Source organism: Melanostigma gelatinosum, assembly GCF_949748355.1.
Source record: "Melanostigma gelatinosum genome assembly, chromosome: 21".
In the NCBI taxonomy this organism is placed as follows: domain Eukaryota; kingdom Metazoa; phylum Chordata; class Actinopteri; order Perciformes; family Zoarcidae; genus Melanostigma; species Melanostigma gelatinosum.
In genome coordinates this window covers 9,841,630-9,863,041 of record NC_136654.1, presented here as the reverse complement: position 1 = coordinate 9,863,041, position 21,412 = coordinate 9,841,630, and the positions used below count along the sequence as shown (strand labels likewise).

Here is a 21,412-nt window from a genome sequence, read left to right as displayed (position 1 = left end):
GGTGGTCAGTGGCCCTACACTTCAGACTATGATGCCAGAGGTTCCCCTCTAGCGTCAGGGCGCTAGAGGGGAACCTCCACTCACTACGTGCACAGTGTCTCTGTTCAAAATAAGCTTCTGACGTAGGTTTGCTTTGTTTTTAGGTTGACTGAAGCAGAACAGCTGCTTGGTTAGGCTTAGGAAAAGAATGGGGTTTGTGTTCAAATCAGAAAGTTTGTTACGCAAAATAATTACGCTTCTTACATAACGCACTGGTAAAGAAGGGACGTTATGTAACAAAACTAAGGTAAAATAAATCAACGTTGACTCTGTGTCACACAGGACTGTATCTGTTGGACACATCCAACCCACTCAGCCTTGAATTCAGCTTCATGTGTGCATGTCTATACACAATATGCAGGATTTATATTTGACAGTGATGATGCGCACATGTTAGAGCAAAGTGTGTATTTTGTATTTACACTGTTGATTGTGACTGAAAGGCCACCTTTGAGAAGCTGGAGAACGAACTGAAGGAAATCAACACCAACCAGGAGGCCCTGAAGAAGAACTTCCTGGAGCTGACGGAGCTCAAACACATCCTCCGTCGCACGCAGCAGTTCTTTGATGAGGTTTGCTGGTTTCTCCCTCTCAGACGTACACACCACATACACAGGAGCACAATGGATAATTGATGGAAACAAAATATCTGGTCTTCCTAATGTCTTTGTAGATGGAGGATCCCAACCTGCTGGAGGAGTCATCGGCCCTGATGGAGGGCAGTGAGGGGGGTCGCGGGGCCCCGCTCAGACTGGGGTAAAGCACGACAACCGCATCATATTCTCCAGCACACATTGTCACGTTGTCTTGGCAAATAGTCATCTGAATTGCACAAGACACGTTGCACGTGAATACATATTTTGGTGGACAGTAGAATGTCCTCAAATAAAGAAATTTGTCGTCGAAAGTTTTTTAATTTGTCATGTGCTCACAGGAGGGCTGTCTCCGTATCACATTTCACTGCATAATTATCTGGGCCAAAAGTATTCATGATAACAGTATTGTTAGGATATCTACAGAAACAGTTGAATCTTTTATTGTGCATTTTGTCTATTTTTTGGCAAATGAATAACACTCAAAATATGAGTGTGGCGAGACGGAGAGAGTCTGTAACCATAACTGTATATATAAAATGACATATATATATATATATATATATTGTATATACATAATCTAAGTTTGCTTGTTAGCAAGCCTGCTGACCAAAGATGAAATAATGTCAGATAATGAACATATTACCATTTATACATCAGCCAACTAAACAACTATTCGTTGTCTTTGCCACTCAAAAGGCTGACTATGTCCATACTGTGGTCCTTTTTCCTTCTGCGTTATCCATCTGAGCGCTTGTCTGTGTGCCTGTGCAGCTTTGTGGCTGGAGTGATCAGCAGGGAGAGGATCCCGACCTTTGAGAGGATGCTGTGGAGAGTGTGTCGCGGTAACGTCTTCCTAAGGAAGGCAGAGATCGAGGACCCTCTGGAGGACCCCGCCACGGTCAGCACACACAACATACATGCATAGAGACCAGTGAAGAGACAAGAAAAGAACAGAGAAGCGTACAAAATGCCAGTCATACAGTGTCAGAGTGTATATTTCTTTACTTACATTAGAAACAGACACCCGGCTCATCTGTGAGTTGTGTACATTTTCTAAAAACTTCTTCTCTTTCCAACAGGGAGACCAAGTCACCAAATCAGTGTTCATTATCTTCTTCCAAGGTGACCAGCTGAAGAACAGGGTGAAGAAGATCTGTGAGGGGTGAGTGTTACAAAGGAAGATGTCTTCTTTTATCTTATCTTATCCACATGCCACAGTTTATGGACAGAAGTCAATTTGGAAGGTTGGGTTAAGGCTTGTGTGGTTATGGTGAAGTTTACCTATAATCTTGATACATGTAGAAATGGAAATGCAAGTTAATGTTAAAGGGGAGCACCACCTAGATGAAGAATTCCAATATGTTACTTCCATGGTCTAGGAATGTTTAATCAATAATGTGAACATGAGCTAGTCTCTCTCAAGGCCAGAAACCAGAGAAGTCAGTCAAACCAAGTATGAAGTGTACAATGAATGGGAGACCCACACAATGTCTGTTCAGCTGTGAAACAGAAAAGGTAACATGCAGTCAGAGCATTCCCCTGGTGCTCAAGGACATCTCTCCAAATTCATGGTCTATGGAGCAGCTCCACACTTTATACTCCATGACATCACATATTTCAGTTTTAGCTCTCTACTTTTTGGATTTGGGATGGTTTTCTCTTTAGAGTTAAATGTTGTGAACACAAGGGGAAGATGGGCAGGACTGTGTCTGGCCACAGCTACAGTTGGGTCCATAAGAGCACTGCAACAAGGGGACACGGTGCCATCGTAGACCATAGAAAGTAATGCACAGGCCTGGTCAACATTGTTGCCATTGGCGAATGCCATTGTTTCCTTGGTGTTAACATTTAGTGGCCATTAGTATAATTGCAGCTCATAGTTGCTGCTGTGGTTTTGTCTTCATGACACAACACCATCCAGGATGGGCGTAGAGACTACACATTGATATCAGAAGGTCTGTGTGTTTACCAGGCTGAGAGGGTCCAGGACAAAATATATTCTGTTGGTTGCATTGTGGGAAGTGTAGGATTCAGTGGTTTTGGAACTTGAGTCATATTAGAGAGTAAAACTCAATATTTTACCACCTCGGGTTCGACCTTTCTTTTTATGCCTCCGCGCCGGCAGCAGCCACAGACGCAGACGCAGGCATAATGCTGTCGGGTTGTCCGTTCATCCACCATCTTTTTGGTAGTCAGAGGTCAAGGTCACCGACCTCTCGTCCGTCCTATTTTCGGGAACACAAAATCTAGGGAACGCTATGAGGTATCTTTCTCAAGATTTGGCACACAGACTTGGACTCAACTGATTCGAATTTGGTGGTCACTGTGACCTCAGGAAACACATTGTTTGGCCATAACTCACAAATTCATATGCTAATTTCTCACAAACCGGTAGCAGGATAAAATGGATGTAAACTGCTACCTGACTGGTTGGCGGAGGCACACGACCGTGAGGTGCTAATTCTAGTTTTAGTCCCCAATTTAACTAAAGTTAAAGCACTAAATCACTGGAGTACCTTTAAACAATATCCTCTCCCTGATGTGTGTCAACTCCAGCATGTGCATCATAAACACGAGTAAGAAAGATGGAACCACGATGGAGAACGTACAGTATGTGTGCCGTGCTGTGAGCTGACTCTGCTGTTCCCCAGGTTCCGCGCCTCACTCTACCCCTGTCCAGAGACCCCACAGGAGAGGAAGGAGATGCTGGCTGGAGTCAACAGCCGCATCGACGACCTCCAGATGGTACGTTTGTCACTTGATCTTTACCTCCCATCACACACATAAATAACCCAAAAGGACAACAGAAATGAAACGAGTCACGTGAGAGTAGAGTTGGTTGAGCTTGGAGTGAAGCCTGCTTATTAGGCCACATTACCATGAGCAGTGCAGTTCTTTTTTTAATTGAATAATTCTTTCAAAGGGTCTTTGTACTCTTTGTTGTAATGCTGCTCACTAAACAAGAATAAATCAATCAGAAACTTCACACAACAGGATGTCTGTGTTCAGTTCTCCTTTCCAAAATGTATTTTCAATCAAATCACAAAAGCCCTCGTCGTGTTTTCTTGTGCGTTAGTTCTTATCTGTGAAAGACCTTTGTCCTGTCCCATAGTGTTATGGTTCCCTAAAGTTTGCCCTTATTAAGCCTGGAAAAGAAGGCCTGGTTCTGCTTGAGCGGGCTGCTCTGGTCTCAGCCTGCCAACCAAATGTAATGAATGACACGCCGCCACGAAGGAGCGTCTCCCTCAGGTTTACCCGGAGGATCTGATTGTGTGCATTAACAGGACCAGGACCTGAGTCTTGGAGCCAGCACAGTAAAATCAATCTCTGCCATTTGTCAACATGTTTACTTCACAAATCCTGCACATTCCAAATGTTTAGCTCACATTATGTTCATATCACAAAAACATGACAATACGCAGCACACACAGATGGACCATAAACGGAAAGTGAAGAAATAGCTTTCAGTTCAGTAAAAAGATCAAATGTATTCAAATAGAAATACTGACCAGACCAGCGGTCTTTAGGCCACCAGGACCAGGATCTAGTCCAACACAGATCTCCCCACACTGCTACTGCAGGTGCTGAACCAAACAGAGGACCACCGTCAGCGAGTGCTGCAGGCCGCCTCCAAGACCATGAGGGTGTGGTTCATCAAGGTGAGGAAGATGAAGGCCATCTACCACACGCTCAACCTGTGCAACATCGACGTCACCCAGAAGTGTCTGATCGCTGAGGTGTGGTGTCCCGTCTCAGACCTGGACTCCATCCAGTTTGCTCTGCGCAGAGGGACGGTGAGTTTGGTTTTCGGTCCGTTGTGTATTTCATATACTGTTGTGTTGCTTAGAGGTAACACACATTTCGTTGTGTAAAGTCATAGGCAACAATGAAGGATGTTTTTAGATGTTCCGTAAAATCTCCACTTCATTGACGCTGTCCCTGTGGCTCTGCTTCCTGTTACTGTGAGCTCTATTGGACCAAGTGCTGCTAAACACAGCAATATTATGAGAAATGTCAGTATCCAGCCAGAACATCTCTGCTAGTGTTGAGCTGTGTTACAGTCTCCTCACCTAGAAAACTCCGATGAGAATACAGCCCGTACTGTGAAGACAATATGCAACCACCGGCTGAAACACGAACAAAATGCCTTTGCCAGCTAAAATCGTCAGATTTCATCATCTGTTTTGGCAGCTTATAAAACCTCAGTTGTGTGTACTTTACCCTGTTGGTAGTGTAACCCACCACACAGCAGCTTTCAGGCATTTTCCCATTGTTTGCCAGCAGACAGAAGTGTCACGGAGGCAGCTTCAAACAATAGAAGTCAAAGGAGAGTGACCAATTGTTTTTCCCATCTGGTGAGGGCAGTTCTTAGATACGCTCTGTCTCTAAACTTTGCTCACATTTCAAAAGAGAAAAAAACTGTTTTGCACTTGAAGAGATCCTCAGAGTGTTCATTTCTGGCATCGATAAAGAGACAAACCTTATACAATTAGTGATTGTCCTTTCACAACATTCAACATCTTTGAGGACCCATTGTGTTGTTAAATGTTCAGAGCATATCTGTTGCCTCCACACGGCTCTAAACAGAGACTTCTGAGCCGGCAGTGAGCAGCTAACGGTGCTAACAGCAACCGAACCTAACCAATCTCACTCCTCATGCCTAAACCTAACCAATGAAGGCAACGGCTACCAGCCAATCAGAGGCAGAGTACGGCGGGTCATGCCGTCGCGATAGCAGGATTTGTGATTTAGCATGCACCAACATGCACATGCTATGTAAACAAAGCACAGAGAATCTGGGATTACAACACACACAGAAGGAAAGTCACTTCAGAATTAGCTTTATTGGCCATGTATGGCTTATTTCAGACACTTAACCAAAAACCTTTTCAAAAACCACACTGAATGGGAATCGGAGTTGCTGACTCGTTCCTGCAGCACTCTTTTGAGTGCACACTTAACTGTAATGTGATTGCACCAATCAAATTACAGTACCAACATTGCCATTCAATACAAATGCGTCTCCATTGGAGAATAATGTTGGGTGGTATCATTGCAGAAAGATTTGTAAAATCAAATCACAAGTGGCAAAGCCAAAACAAACAGCAAGCATACATACATGTATAGAGTATTCTCTTCAGTTGGACTTTAACACTGATAATAACAATATAAGTCACGAGGAGGTTGTGTGGAGGCCTCTGGTCTTACTCTTACAGCATGGGCAGGATGTGACTGATAAATTGGGGCTTTATTTGACAGGAGAGGAGCGGCTCCACGGTGCCGTCCATTCTCAACAGGATGCAGACAAAGCAGACTCCACCCACCTTCAACAAGACCAACAAGTTCACGTCAGGCTTCCAGAACATCGTCGACGCCTACGGCATCGGGAACTACCGGGAGATCAATCCAGGTTACGCAGGAATTCCTTTATCTACATTTCAATTCATTGCTCATCTTATTAGTTTGAATTTGATTATTGATCACTGAAACTTGTGGACGTGCAGCAGCAGCGCAGTGTTAACAGACTGGGTTAAGCTGCCACAGATATTTCAACTTCAAAGCCTTGCAGCAGCTTTCAAATCCCTCTATTTCCTTTCACAGTGAGAACTGCACGTTTATTAAGTTTCATTGAGAGCAGTTTAACTGCTGTTTAAGATAGGAAACTAGAACTGACGAAACATTGTGCTTTACCAACCAGTCGTTTTATTTTTGTCCAACATCATAAATTGTGGTCTCATTCCGGAAAAATAAATGTGTTGCTTTTTTGCCAAATATTTGCGTTCTGTGTGCAATTATTATCACAAGACAACAGTTTGAACACATATATTGAAGTTCAAATGAATTGACCGAAGAGGAACGAAAGCACCTCCAGTGTGTAAAGGCCTTCACACACATCTAGTTCTCTCTCACTTTCCTTCCACAGATTGTGCAGACACAAATACCTGTTTATAATAAATCATAAGTGGTGAATGTATTGTAAATGCATTTCATATTTCAGTAATTTCCTGTGATGAAGATGATGTGATTTTTCCTGTTACAGCTCCGTATACCATCATCACTTTCCCCTTCCTGTTTGCGGTGATGTTTGGCGACATGGGTCACGGCGTGCTGATGACCTGTGCTGCCCTCTACCTGGTCATCCGAGAGAGCCGCATCGTCGCCCAGAAGAGTGACAACGAGGTACAGTGAGACAAAAACCAGTAACAGGAATGAGAAGCTTTATAGTTCAGCCTCGCAATACAGACACGTACGATATCTCTGAGCTGTGTGTGTGTGTGTGCAGATCTTCAACATGGTGTTTGCTGGTCGCTACATCATCCTGCTGATGGGGCTCTTCTCCATGTACACTGGAATCATTTACAACGACTGCTTCTCCAAGTCACTCAACATGTTCGGCTCCGGGTGGAGCGTCAGGCCCATGTTTGGCCCCAAAGGAGCCAACTGGACGTAAGTCCCCAACTCTGCTGGAACTGGTAGTTACTTTCTCTACCACAGTTACAATAGATGGGGGCACCACGCCTTCATATTTCTGTAAATATTTTCCAATGAAATTTGTCAAAACATATCAAAGGAATAGTTCAATATTTTGGGAAGTATGCATATTTGTTTACTTTCTGAGAGTGAGATGAGAAGATGAATATCAATTTCATATCTGTGTGTTAAGTATAGGGCTGGAGTCAGGACTTGGTTCGCCGAGCTTAGCATAAAGACCAACACCTCTAAAGCTCACTAATGAATACATTGAAGGTCTGTTTCATTTCTAAGCAAACAGAAATGTAAAAACAACAATTTGTGGTTTTGGGGAAGTTGAAGCCATTTGTTGGCGAGCAGCCAGGTGCGGTGACTTTCCTCAGACGTGCTGTCGCAGTGAGGTCGACCTGGTTAATACCATCGTGCCTCCACAGAGACATTATAAAACCTGTGCTCCCTGAACCTGCGCTATAGCCAGAGAAACAGACAACTGGTTCATGGATGAACTGTTGTTTGTCATGAAATAATTCACTGGTTGTTTTTTTGCATTTCAAGTTGTTGTACTGTGCTCCGTTTAAAAGCAACTAGTTGCTGGTGTAAAACACTGGTTTCCAGGAACCTTATGCATGTTCTCTCATCATATATAACATCCTATCGACAGTCATGCGTTATCTTACTACTGTACTCTATGTGGTTGATTCATGTTCTAAAATGTATTGCTGGTCGTTGTATATAATCTGCTTCCTGTCAATGCATTGATTCATTTCCTGCTGCTCTGTCCTAGGTTTGAGACACTTGATGCAAATGGAGTTCTACAGTTAGACCCAGCTGTTCCTGGTGTGTTCAACGGGCCGTATCCACTCGGAATTGACCCGGTAAAATCCGTACACTCACTGGAAAAACAGAAATAGGTAGATGTGGTTGAATCACAGGGCAAACCAAGTGTGTATCAGAGCCTGATATATCTTCTTCCTCTGTGTCATAGAGCTCCATTGTTGTCCAAAGTGATTAAAAACACATCAGTGAGCCACACTGTTGCACTGGGTGACATGTTTCTACATGTACACATACACAGTAGCATGTTTTGACGAGAGCACCAAATGTGGATTAATCCGCCACTGAAAATAGTCCCCAGCGTATGCACTGTGTCACTGCTGTCTGAGTAACGTCTCTGAAGAGCTACAGCGCCCGGCTGGGTCAGAAAATGATTGAGCCTTTTTTAAACTAAAATGAAACTGTATATCTAAAGATCAGCATCATCTGTAGGCACCAGCAGGCTGAATCACCAAAACAAACAACACAAAGGAGCAACAAATATTTCCCCAATGTATTTGTTTTACGTTAGCACACCCTAATGCCCTCAAATATTTCACTTTGTGTAATCTCTGCAGATCTGGAATGTTGCCACCAACAAGCTGACCTTCCTCAACTCATTCAAGATGAAGATGTCTGTGATCCTGGGCGTCATTCACATGCTGTTCGGAGTGTCTCTCAGTCTCTTCAACCACCTGTACGTAGGACACTCAGCAACCTGAACATTTGGTGTCCTTCTCAGTTGTCTACAGGCTTAAAGCATAGTCACTACAGGCAAAAGGGTTCGTAGCGGGTTTGAATGACCACGCTCGTAGATGTGGCATAAGGCCTACGAAAGGGGCCAGATGTACTGAAAAGAATGGTTTACACTACTGGAAATTGTTTTGCTCAGTTGTTTGCACAGAAAGTGATGAAAGTAGTTGTGTGAATAATGAAAAAAGAGCGCTTGAGAGAGACGTTTGAACCAAGGGAGGTTGTTTACAAAACAATTGGACATTTGAGGAAGATCTGACTACCGAGGCCCTAAAACTCCTCAGAAATGACATCAATTGGCAAGCAGCACTATACATGTTCTCTGTTTGAGGCTTTAGCCCGGATGTCCACAGGTTTCTAACATATTGCTAGTATCTATGTTGTGTAACGGGTGTGGTAAGAAGCAGTACGACAGACACACAGAATAGTTGGAATCAAAGCTTTATTCTCAAATGAACACACAACAGGTAACAGTCTAGATATGCACAGGTGTAGAATCCCACACGTGGAACGACAAGCCGTCAGGGGAGAAGGCAGACAGAACCCAGAGGAAGCAGAGGCAGGATCTGGTGGTCGTGGACAGAAAGGCTGAGTGGTTTACCGGGGAAGAGGCGAGGCGGAGAAGTCCAAACAGGCAGGGTCGGTAACGGGAAACCTGTCGGAGGTAAACGCTGGAAAGTCTGGCATAATGCGGAGAAGGATCTGGCAGTGAGTGTGTGAGTTATGACTCTGGTTTAATAGGTCTACTCACTGGTTTCTGGTGGCCGCCATGGCAAAATCTTTGCCACCAGGGCAAAAAAAGAAAACAACATTCTGTGATCACTCATCTGATCCACCTCCCTCGATACGTACTTGGTTATTATTGCTGCACAACACGTCTGTTATTCTACCCGTGAAGCCCGACCAGTTCATCCTCGTTAACGGCACAATTTTTAAGAAAATTAGGTCACTCTGATATTTCCCAAGGAGGAGAACGTCAGGCAGGCATAATATGCATGTGCATAAAATCTAGACGGATGAAATGATGTCACCTGAATTCATTTCTTTGCACAGGTGCGAGTAGTCTATCCTGGCTCGTAACAAACAGTTGTTACTGTCACTGAAAACTTCTGGTAATTCTTAAGATGATTACGTGTTTGTTTCCATTGATAGACAAATAGGGGACATTAATCAGACTTAGGAACAGAAGAGGACAGGAGGCCTCAGGGAGGGACATGACAGGAGAAAGAAGAGAGGAGGCAAGGAGAGGAACGTCTCAGGGCAGGGGAGCAGGAGAGGAGAGGGAAAGAGAAGCAACTTCAATTGGTCTGAAATACCAAAGTTCAAGCCTTGTTTGTTTCAAGTTTTAAAACATTGTTTTCACTTTTCTTATGTCCACATTGCCCGCATAGCTAACACAGTTATTACATCCATCTGAATGGATACACGACTACACCGATGAAGTATGATGAAACACCTTTTCACTGTAGGCCAACATAAGCAAAGTGATTCTCCGTCACAGTAGCAGCGCTACCATACCATCTGCTTTGTGTTGTTGACTGAATTCCTCCAGGTACTTCAAGAAGCCGCTGAACATCTTCCTGGGCTTCATCCCCGAGATTGTCTTCATGGCGAGCCTGTTTGGCTACCTCGCCCTGCTGGTCGTCTACAAGTGGACGGCCTATGACGCCTTCACCTCCAAGGACGCGCCCAGCCTGCTCATCCACTTCATCAACATGTGTCTGTTCAACTACAGCGACCCCACCAGCAAGCCCCTCTACAGGGGACAGGTGCTCCCTGCCCCTCGCTCATGCACTAGTATGGTTGAACCCTGGTAGTGAGGTGTACAGCAGCTCAAAGCAAACTAAAATAACAGTGTATTTAATTGATAGTAATTCACAATGCTCTATATATATCATAACTAGTTGTACCCGTGCCAGAAAGGCCTCTGATACAGCCTGAAGTGCTGGATCAGGTAACAACATGTGTCTCTCGCTAACCGATCCGTGCATCCTGCCCCATCGGTACTGAGCATGTGCAACTTTTAACAGAGATGAGAAAGAAGCGCGATGGCTCACTCCGGAAACATAAAACGGTTGCTGCATCCGGACTCGATGATGGAATGAGGCGTCTCGCTTCTTTCTCATCTCTGTTGAGAGGAATTTGACAACATCTGAACACTGGAAAACACAAGTGAAACGCCGTAGGTATTTTGACGCATTATTATTGGATCGATACTCTGTCTATCGGCCAATATGCAAGTTCAGGTATCGCTATGGAGAAGGAAAAGTTGAACTTGTCTTGTGGTCAGAGGTCAGTTTCTACAGAACAGCAGCCCTGGCGCTGGCGGGGTTTAGTGCCTCGCTCTGGGATGGACGGGTTGTTCTTGCCGACATGAACTCAGATCATCACTTTCTCAAACTACTTTACTCTGCTAGACAGACCACCGGTGTAGCCACAAAGTATCAGGACAGTAATATGTTGTGTTTCTTTTGTTCTGCTCTATTCCAGCCCTTGGATTTGAAATTAAGCTAAAAATGTCATTCCGGCTCTTGTTACATATAGTGCCTGATGGAGATGCTATCAGAGAATTCTTTGCCAGAGTTACCAGTCTGCCTAGTTTTGTCTAAGTTTCTGGACTACTAAAAACCACTCGACTAGTAGGTCTACCAGCTCGAGAGTGGGCTGTAATACCTTGATTATCCACAACAGCTCTGAACGTTTAAGGTTGTGACTGCTGAGCTGTCACTGTCTGTGCTGACGTGCTCATCTCCTCCATCGGTCTGCTTTAAAAACATGTGGTGTATTCAGCTAGCTCAACCAACCCTGCTATGCCTGTTCTGTTATGGGCTGTCTGCTCTTCATATGATTGGTTAGAAATAGTTTTGTTCCTGGAATGTGATTTGCTGTCAACCAATCAACGGTACACCAAAGCTTCTCTGTATCATGCACATTCACAGTTGTGGCTTAGTTAGTCGTTACGGTATTTCCCAACCTGTGTCACCTTTCAACAGATCAGCATATTACTATTGTTAGATTAAAACAACAAACAACTATAACAAGTACCTGTGTTGCAGGAAAGCAAAGGACAGCTTGTGTTCGGTCGACCAGGAGATAAATAGAGTGCCGTCGTTGAGCGGGAGGACGGAGTGAGGCCTCAGCACGATGTGTTCAGGGAATTAGCATCTTCTGATCATTGCTACACATCACCAACACCCTGTTAACCTCTCTCTGTTTGAATCTGTAGATGGGGATCCAGATTTTGTTGGTGCTGATTGCCCTTGCATGTGTTCCCTGTATGCTGATTGTGAAAACTATGGTGCTTCGGCGTCAGCACCTGTGGAAAATGCACCTGGTATGTGGATCTGATCCCACCTATAACCTTACTGCCACCTTTGATGATTAACGTTTATAACCTGTGATATAACCTTTTTTTTCACTCCTATCCTGCCATTCATTTCAATGCACGTTGTATTGTGTACCGTGGTTGGTTGGGTTGTCATGGAACATGCTTAAAGCCTGCCTTGGAAACGCTCATATTTTGGTTGAAGTACTTGTCAGAATGAGGCACCCTAACAGCTGATGGTCCACCACTTGTATCCTCTTACTCTAGCTGTACATTTGACGACTTCTTACCAAAGTTCTTTCTATCTAACGCATGTGAGTTGCCTGATATACGAGCCTGGTGCTCTCTTTGCTCTCACTGGTCGGCTTAAAGCTCAAAGAAATGCAGTCCCATCAGACCAGAGATCAGCACCAGCTTTAAAGAATCACGGTTGTGTTTACCGCGTTCACAGGAAGAGTCCCACATATCAACTTTGTACGTTTTGGCACCAGGTCATTTTTTAGATTGTTTTTTGGAGAATTTCTGCAATTATTTGACAGAGGACAGTGTAGGTCCGAAGGTTGGTGTTGAGGAGATTTTGTGCAGATTTTGTGCAGGATATGATGTGATTCTGCTGATGCATGCAGGTCGTTGAGTAAGTTCTTGTTTTAAAATGTTTAGAACATCCCGTCTTTAACATTACAGCAAAGGTTACCTTTCATTTTGTTTATGTCTCATTCTTATTGTTGAAAAAAGGTTGTCAATTGATATTGTTGTGATCTTTAAAACGGTTAGCTCATTTTCTAGGATGACATCGCCCATAGTAACTGTATGAGGGTGAAGTTGTCTTATTACAGCTACGGAGACCAGACATTCTTCTCTTTCTTTCATTCATTGATTGAAGATGGATATAAAGAGAATTTCAATAGAATGTCAACATCAAGAAGGTTACCAACCCTGCCTCTAAGTTACCAAAGACTATGAACTTATTAGCCAGCTGACATTCCTGATACAAATTAGCCACCTGAGCTAACTAGCCTGCTGTCAAGCACATTAAAAGCCATTTTGGACAAGTGACAAAAGCACTGGACTGGATCAGGATGTTGCTGGTCGCTCGATGAGCCAACAGGAAATGTTGATTTCAGTCATATTTTGAGGTTTTGTAAGCTGTACTTCATACAAAAATCTTCATTTGTGTTTGTTGAGGTTTAACTCGACCAATGAGCAGCGTTGTGTTTCACAAGTGTTGGATGTTCACTGTACGGGGTGCCCTGTTACTTTCAACAAATGAAGTAAATGAATAAAGCGTTCAACCCAAGGCTTGCTTTAAGCTGGACACAGCTCTTGTGGCTTTTGTATCTTGTCCCAGAAGAGGGCAGAAACCCCTGCAGAGAATCTAGAGCAGTCTTTAGAGCAAACAGGCGTGTCCTCATCATGCACCGGACTCACCCAACAGGGTACGCAGAAGTTCGGAGGGGTGCGGGTGGGCAACGGGCCCACGGAGGATGAGACTGGCATCGTGGACCATGACCACCTCTCCCAGCACTCAGAGGAAGGAGAAGAGGTGAGCCCATGAAACATATCAGCTAACGTCACTGATTACACTTCCATCCTCTGCCAGACCTGCGTTCTGATCGTATCTCTGTGTGTCACTTTCAAATTGAAGTGAGAAGGCTTGATACCCGTCTATAATTGAATGGGTTATTTCCATTTTCTATATATATACATATGAAATACTCCGCATTGACCTTTTACCTGCTCTGCCTTTTCAGCTGATGTTTTGTCTGCACTTTACTATGCAGCATAGCACTGAAACATCATCCAAATATTGCAATACCTCTGATTCTGATGGTTCCTGTATGTAAGATTGCACCTTTATGTATTTACAATGCTTGCATTACAACATGTGTCCATGCTATCTTTTGTTCTGGTGGGATGGCCATGCCATCTGGTGTTTGTCGTCACACTCACTTGTATTTGGCTCACGAATGTGTTGTCTGCGTTATGATCAATCATATTGATCATAACATACTGAAATGATGACAATAGTTAACGGTGCTCAATACACAATTCAGAGCATTCCCATTCCCAACATGGAGACGACTTGCAGAGAGCGCTACAGCTAACAGTGTTAACCTGAGGGTGGGGCTGATACCGTCGCATGAGAGCGGTGCAGAGCGTCGGCCATTAGCTAGCCAGTGGGGCACAACAGAGCCAGCCAAGTAAACAAAGCAGAGAAAAGCCTCGATAACAACACACACAGAGGGAGAGTTCCTTCATTCTCTGCTCGGGTAGACATTACTCCACTATCTCTTTACATAGACAATAGTTGCTTGATGATATATTAATGTTCTGAATTTCAAATTCAACACTTTAAAGCTCAGCGCTGTGTAGTTCCAGCAGTTCCAGCTTCAGACTGTCTAAAGCTTACAACCACAACAATAGTACATGTAAACCTTCTGTCTCAGCTCCTTCACCAGCAACATGCTTCCCTCCCTGCTCTACCTTCACATCAGAGATGTCTCTCCTGAGTAGTCACAAGAGATGAGCACGATGTGGGCACAGCGTGCAGAGAGAGAGGCGGGGCAGGGATGGACCGCAGCAGATAAGAGATGGACTTTCCATTTCAGAAACATAAACAGAGAGGTGGTGTTCATGAGAACCAGCGGGTGGAATTTCTGAAAATACCAGGCAGATTTGTTTCTGTCTGTGACTCAGAGGCTCTCCTAGGTCTCCTGCATCATCCATCTCTGAGCTGTTTATGTAGCGATAACAGATTACATAACTGTACTGTTATAAGACTGCAGTCTGTCATTATTGCAAGCGTATGATATTCCATGTCGCCATGACTTAACAACAGGCTTATGGAATTTACTATTGCTCAACGTTGAGTTAACTGTTAGAGTGTCAGGTTGGACATCTTACTGAGTAGTTAAGATTATTGTATGAACAAGAAAATCAGAAGTTATCCTTTAAGATCCAACCCGACCGAACCCAAGAGGTGCCAAATTTGAGATACGAGACCCGAAAAAAGTGATATTTTGCTTTATTTCCTCCATTATTGACTGTTAGCTTACCAGGCTAATGCAATGCAATTCATCGGCTGCACGCTGTCTCCGTCCCTCTGCCCCGTGAGACGTGCGTGTCTAATGCGATACATGACACAAATGGATGCTTGTAACAGTCAGAGAGAGAAAGAGATAAAGGTCTCATTGAATTACATTACAAATAATCAAAAGGAAACCCAACCTCAGCAGTCAGTCGAATGAAATAACCTGCAACCGGGATGGGACCTGATGGATGGATGCGGCTTTTGAATTCTGACACTAACCTTTGACCTTTGCTTACTTTCAAGCAGGCAGAGGAAGAGCCGGTAAGAAACTGAGTTTTGGTATCTTCTTAACATGTCTGGATGCCATCTTGCCTGATCTGTTTGTGGCTGTAGTACCAAGTGGTGGTCTTCCTGTCTGAACCTCCTGTACTCATATGTCCACCTATGTCCATCTATGTCCACCTATGTCCACCTATGTCCATCTATGTCCACCTATGTCCATCTGTGTCCATCTATGTCCATCTATGTCCACCTATGTCCATCTATGTCCATCTGTGTCCATCTGTGTCCATCTATGTCCACCTGTGTCCATCTGTGTCCATCTATGTCCATCTATGTCCACCTATGTCCATCTATGTCCATCTGTGTCCATCTATGTCCACCTATGTCCACCTATGTCCATCTATGTCCACCTATGTCCATCTGTGTCCATCTATGTCCACCTATGTCCATCTATGTCCACCTATGTCCATCTGTGTCCATCTATGTCCACCTGTGTCCATCTGTGTCCATCTATGGCCATCTATGTCCACCTATGTCCATCTGTGTCCATCTATGTCCATCTATGTCCACCTATGTCCATCTATGTCCACCTATGTCCATCTGTGTCCATCTATGTCCACCTGTGTCCACCTGTGTCCATCTGTGTCCATCTATGTCCATCTGTGTCCATCTATGTCCACCTATGTCCATCTATGTCCACCTGTGTCCATCTATGTCCATCTATGTCCATCTGTGTCCACCTATGTCCATCTATGTCCACCTATGTCCATCTATGTCCACCTGTGTCCATCTGTGTCCATCTATGTCCATCTATGGCCACCTATGTCCATCTATGTCCATCTATGTCCACCTGTGTCCATCTGTGTCCACCTATGTCCATCTGTGTCCATCTGTGTCCATCTATGTCCACCTATGTCCACCTATGTCCACCTGTGTCCATCTATGTCCACCTATGTCCACGTATGTCCATCTATGTCCACCTATGTCCACGTATGTCCACCTATGTCCACCTATGTCCATCTATGTCCATCTATGTCCACCTATGTCCATCTGTATCCATCTATGTCCACCTATGTCCACCTATGTCCACCTATGTCCATCTGTGTCCACCTATGTCCACCTATGTCCATCTATGTCCATCTATGTCCACCTATGTCCATCTGTATCCATCTATGTCCACCTATGTCCACCTGTGTCCATCTGTGTCCATCTATGTCCACCTATGTCCACCTGTGTCCATCTATGTCCACCTATGTCCACGTATGTCCATCTATGTCCATCTATGTCCACCTATGTCCACGTATGTCCACCTATGTCCACCTATGTCCATCTATGTCCATCTATGTCCACCTATGTCCATCTGTATCCATCTATGTCCACCTATGTCCACCTATGTCCACCTGTGTCCACCTATGTCCACCTATGTCCATCTATGTCCATCTATGTCCATCTGTGTCCACCTATGTCCACCTATGTCCACCTATGTCCATCTGTGTCCATCTATGTCCACCTATGTCCACCTATGTCCATCTATGTCCATCTGCACATGTGTGTGATTGTCTGTCTGTGACGAGCCCCGCTACAGTTGAAACGAGGCAGAATAAGTTCAATCACTTTCGTATGTAGCTTTGAAATTCTTGAGATTTATTTATTGCACATTAAGATTTTAGGCAGACGCTCTCACAAAAAACAATATGTTTGCCTTTTAGGACGGATTATGAAGTGTGATCCAAGACCAATACCCACGAGACAGAGACAAGCCGGAGTTAAAGCTTCCAGGAAGAGTGAAAGCCTCAGAGCGTGTCATAAGATGTCGATGTACCAGACGTACTGATTGGACTGTGGTTTTGAGGCCTTGAGTTCGGTGTTTGAGCAATTGCCATCTTGATTTTATTTGACAAACAGAAGTGGGTGGAGCTAAATACAACTGAACGATGATGTTTTTTTGGCCGACCAAAGAAAGAATGCAGGTTACTTCCACATTGGCTTCACTTTTCAGAACTGGAGGTTGCCGCCTCACACATCTCTGCTCTTCAAATGTGCCCTCAGTGTTTGCCTTGGTTTTGAAACATGTTTGACTTTGTCCTGGCAAATCAGTCTGACCGAAATGTGTGGCTGCTCAAAACAATGTTTATACTGAGCCATTTCATCACAAGTCTAAAGTCCTGTACGCTGTGGATGGACTCTCTGCTCAGCTGAAATGTTGCTTCACAGCATGTGTGGTCAGAGCCACTGGCCTCGGTGCAGTTTGCCGGTACGGCGTGTTAGCCAGGGCTGTGTTCATTAGCCACTTATGTCGGAGACCCTTTGAATGGAAACAATGAGTGCTGCTTGCATGAACTCTATTTCACGGCTCCAAGGACAAAAGAGAAGCATGGAAAGAGGAAACCGGGCCAGCGCAAAGCCAAACCCAACAAGAGCAAGTCAGAGCAACAGACTCCCATGCCCCCCCCTCCCTGCCCACTCCATACAGGAAAGGCTAGTCTTGTTCCAGGAAGGAGAGAACGGAGGAACCCTGTTGGCTTTACAACACACAAACAGATCCCTGCACTGTGATCACGCTAGGGTCAAAGAAAGGAAAGAAACTCAAACCAGTCTGATCAGAGCTGAAGGCTCGGGAGGGTCAAAGGTCAAAGCAGCCCCTCATTAAGATGACAACGGAATTTCCATTCCAAATCATTTCCATGGTTCATGCCATGCTGTTATTCCTGGCCACTGTTTGAGTAGCAGAACAGATAGTCCTCTGTGAGTGGAGCAGCAGTCAAGTGTTGAGATGAGGTATGTGTCAGTAATGACTTTCTGGGAATGATTTAGTTTAAGTCTCAAAAGGATGTTTACGATTGTAGCAAGTATATTCAAAATACAACAACTCTTTCATTTGTACTCACTTATATATATGTACTCACTTATACTTTCATGTGAGCAGCTTCTAACTGGTTATGAAACCGTTACTTGAGTTTAATGCTGAAGTCTCTATGCGACCATCAGAGAGAAGATATTCATGTACATTCTTAATCTTTGTCATTCTGCTGAAATCAGACAAAATCCTGCATGTTCACCAGAACCTCCTTTGGCTCCGATTCCTTCGGGGCCTCCAGCAGAGACCAGCAGCCGTAGTTACATTCCTTCTTACGGGGGATAGTTCAGTCTTTTGAGCAAAGCTGCAAACAAAAGAATCAATATCCTGGAAGGTGCTTTCCACTGGCTGCACATGTCACAGTTGGTGCTACGCTGCCTGTGGAAACGGTTGCATGAGGTTTCCTGTGGCTCTGGAGGGGCTTTGTTAACTCTGAGAACATGAACCAGATGCTTTGGTTTGAGTTTGGAGACCAGAAACACATTGTAGTTTTTGAAAGATGCGAGTTTGCCGGGCAGGAAGGAGAGAACCGAGGAACTCTTGGCTTTACAACACACAAACAAGTCCCTGCTCTGGGTGAGTTGCATTATGGGAAGTGTAGGATCCAGGGTTTTTGGTGTTGGGCCTCTGCTACACCAACCATTCTTTTTGTATGTTCTGAGACTTTAGGGCGGTGCAATACTTAATTACTGCAGTACCTCATTACAAAGCATGTTATGACCTTGAATAATACAGATATACCTGCTACTAAACATTCAAAGAGGTTTCCAAAACGTCCGTTTCAATTTGAAACACAGTGGATGCAGAGGTGGGCTGAAGGTTATGAGAAGTGGGCTTGTGACCTGAAGGTTCCTTGAGCAAGGCTGCAGTGATTAAAGGGCCCTGAGCCTGCAAGGTGCTGGATTCCCTGCATGTACACGTGGAGTCATAATAACTACTATCAGCTCAATGCCTCTACATGTCAAACATAACATATGTACATATATACCGTATATATATATAGCGACACAAACATATGTTATTATAACCATTGGGTGTGTGCTAACCATCTTGTCTTTCCCCACAGTTTGACTTTGGTGACGTAGCTGTCCACCAGGCCATCCACACCATCGAGTACTGTCTGGGATGCATCTCCAACACAGCCTCCTACCTGCGTCTCTGGGCCCTCAGCCTGGCTCATGCACGTGAGCAAAAGCCCGCACACACAAACAAGCATGCGCAGTTTTATGATGCACATTCTGTCAATCATATGTAAAGGGCTGGCAATATATATTTCGGAATAATATCAACATGTACGGTGACAACCTTGCTGTTGCCATAACTGTGTGTGTGTATGTGTGTGTGTGCAGAGCTGTCAGAGGTGCTCTGGACCATGGTGATGCATCTGGGTCTGTCCTCCCGGAGCGGCGGCGGGTTCTTCGCCCTGTCTATCATCTTCTCGGCCTTTGCCACCCTCACTGTTGCCATCCTGCTCGTCATGGAGGGGCTGTCCGCCTTCCTGCACGCCCTGCGTCTGCACTGGTTAGATCAACGCACACACACACATGAGATATATATATATATATATATACGTGTAAGGTGTGCACATGCAAACACTCACGTGCAGAAAGCCTCTCACATGCCGACTAAATGAATTCCATATTAATAGAAAACATACACACAGTCTGTGACTGCTCACCTCTTGAACCAAGCATCTCTGCCAAAGCTGCACTTCTTCAGTTTTACATGCACACATGAGGAATGCTCTCAAAATGAAACATTCCAGACCCAGAGTGAGCACTCAGGCCTCCAGATAACCTCCACCCTGCAGCTCCATCTCCTCCTGGCACCACCTCCACCCTGCAGCTCCATCTCCTCCTGGCACCACCTCCACCCTGCAGCTCCATCTCCTCCTGGCACCACCTCCACCCTGCAGCTCCATCTCCTCCTGGCACCACCTCCACCCTGCTGCTCCATCTCCTCCTGGCACCACCTCCACCCTGCAGCTCCATCTCCTCCTGGCACCACCTCCACCCTGCAGCTCCATCTCCTCCTGGCACCACCTCCACCCTGCAGCTCCATCTCCTCCTGGCACCACCTCCACCCTGCAGCTCCATCTCCTCCTGGCACCACCTCCACCCTGCTGCTCCATCTCCTCCTGGCACCACCTCCACCCTGCAGCTCCATCTCCTCCTGGCACCACCTCCACCCTGCAGCTCCATCTCCTGGCACCACCTCCACCCTGCTGCTCCATCTCCTCCTGGCACCACCTCCACCCTGCAGCTCCATCTCCTCCTGGCACCACCTCCACCCTGCTGCTCCATCTCCTCCTGGCACCACCTCCACCCTGCAGCTCCATCTCCTCCTGGCACCACCTCCACCCTGCTGCTCCATCTCCTCCTGGCACCACCTCCACCCTGCTGCTCCATCTCCTCCTGGCACCACCTCCACCCTGCAGCTCCATCTCCTCCTGGCACCACCTCCACCCTGCAGCTCCATCTCCTCCTGGCACCACCTCCACCCTGCAGCTCCATCTCCTCCTGGCACCACCTCCACCCTGCAGCTCCATCTCCTCCTGGCACCACCTCCACCCTGCTGCTCCATCTCCTCCTGGCACCACCTCCACCCTGCTGCTCCATCTCCTCCTGGCACCACCTCCACCCTGCAGCTCCATCTCCTCCTGGCACCACCTCCACCCTGCTGCTCCATCTCCTCCTGGCACCACCTCTACCCTGCAGCTCCATCTCCTCCTGGCACCACCTCCACCCTGCTGCTCCATCTCCTCCTGGCACCACCTCCACCCTGCTGCTCCATCTCCTCCTGGCACCACCTCCACCCTGCTGCTCCATCTCCTCCTGGCACCACCTCCACCCTGCTGCTCCATCTCCTCCTGGCACCACCTCCACCCTGCAGCTCCATCTCCTCCTGGCACCACCTCCACCCTGCAGCTCCATCTCCTCCTGGCACCACCTCCACCCTGCAGCTCCATCTCCTCCTGGCACCACCTCCACCCTGCTGCTCCATCTCCTCCTGGCACCACCTCCACCCTGCTGCTCCATCTCCTCCTGGCACCACCTCCACCCTGCAGCTCCATCTCCTCCTGGCACCACCTCCACCCTGCTGCTCCATCTCCTCCTGGCACCACCTCCACCCTGCAGCTCCATCTCCTCCTGGCACCACCTCCACCCTGCTGCTCCATCTCCTCCTGGCACCACCTCCACCCTGCTGCTCCATCTCCTCCTGGCACCACCTCCACCCTGCTGCTC

At 45.9% G+C, this 21,412-nt stretch overlaps 1 protein-coding gene across 3 annotated transcripts in view; it reads left to right on the top strand.

The window, feature by feature from the left end:
- Nucleotides 1–21,412, top strand: part of atp6v0a1b (ATPase H+ transporting V0 subunit a1b) — a 36,112-nt gene that overhangs the window by 2,595 nt on the left and 12,105 nt on the right. The window contains exons 5-21 of one of the 3 annotated variants that reach the window (XM_079293671.1): nt 483–611; nt 713–795; nt 1,407–1,533; nt 1,715–1,797; nt 3,287–3,380; nt 4,217–4,429; nt 5,895–6,045; nt 6,676–6,815; nt 6,919–7,082; nt 7,891–7,981; nt 8,498–8,616; nt 10,225–10,441; nt 11,899–12,006; nt 13,433–13,540; nt 15,332–15,349; nt 19,234–19,351; nt 19,517–19,688. In XM_079293671.1, the coding sequence (XP_079149797.1) occupies nt 483–611; nt 713–795; nt 1,407–1,533; nt 1,715–1,797; nt 3,287–3,380; nt 4,217–4,429; nt 5,895–6,045; nt 6,676–6,815; nt 6,919–7,082; nt 7,891–7,981; nt 8,498–8,616; nt 10,225–10,441; nt 11,899–12,006; nt 13,433–13,540; nt 15,332–15,349; nt 19,234–19,351; nt 19,517–19,688 (2,135 nt within the window). Of the gene's footprint in view, nt 1–482; nt 612–712; nt 796–1,406; nt 1,534–1,714; nt 1,798–3,286; nt 3,381–4,216; nt 4,430–5,894; nt 6,046–6,675; nt 6,816–6,918; nt 7,083–7,890; nt 7,982–8,497; nt 8,617–10,224; nt 10,442–11,898; nt 12,007–13,345; nt 13,541–15,331; nt 15,350–19,233; nt 19,352–19,516; nt 19,689–21,412 lie in introns of all 3 variants that reach the window. The other 2 variants (XM_079293670.1, XM_079293669.1) reach the window with 2 other exon arrangements.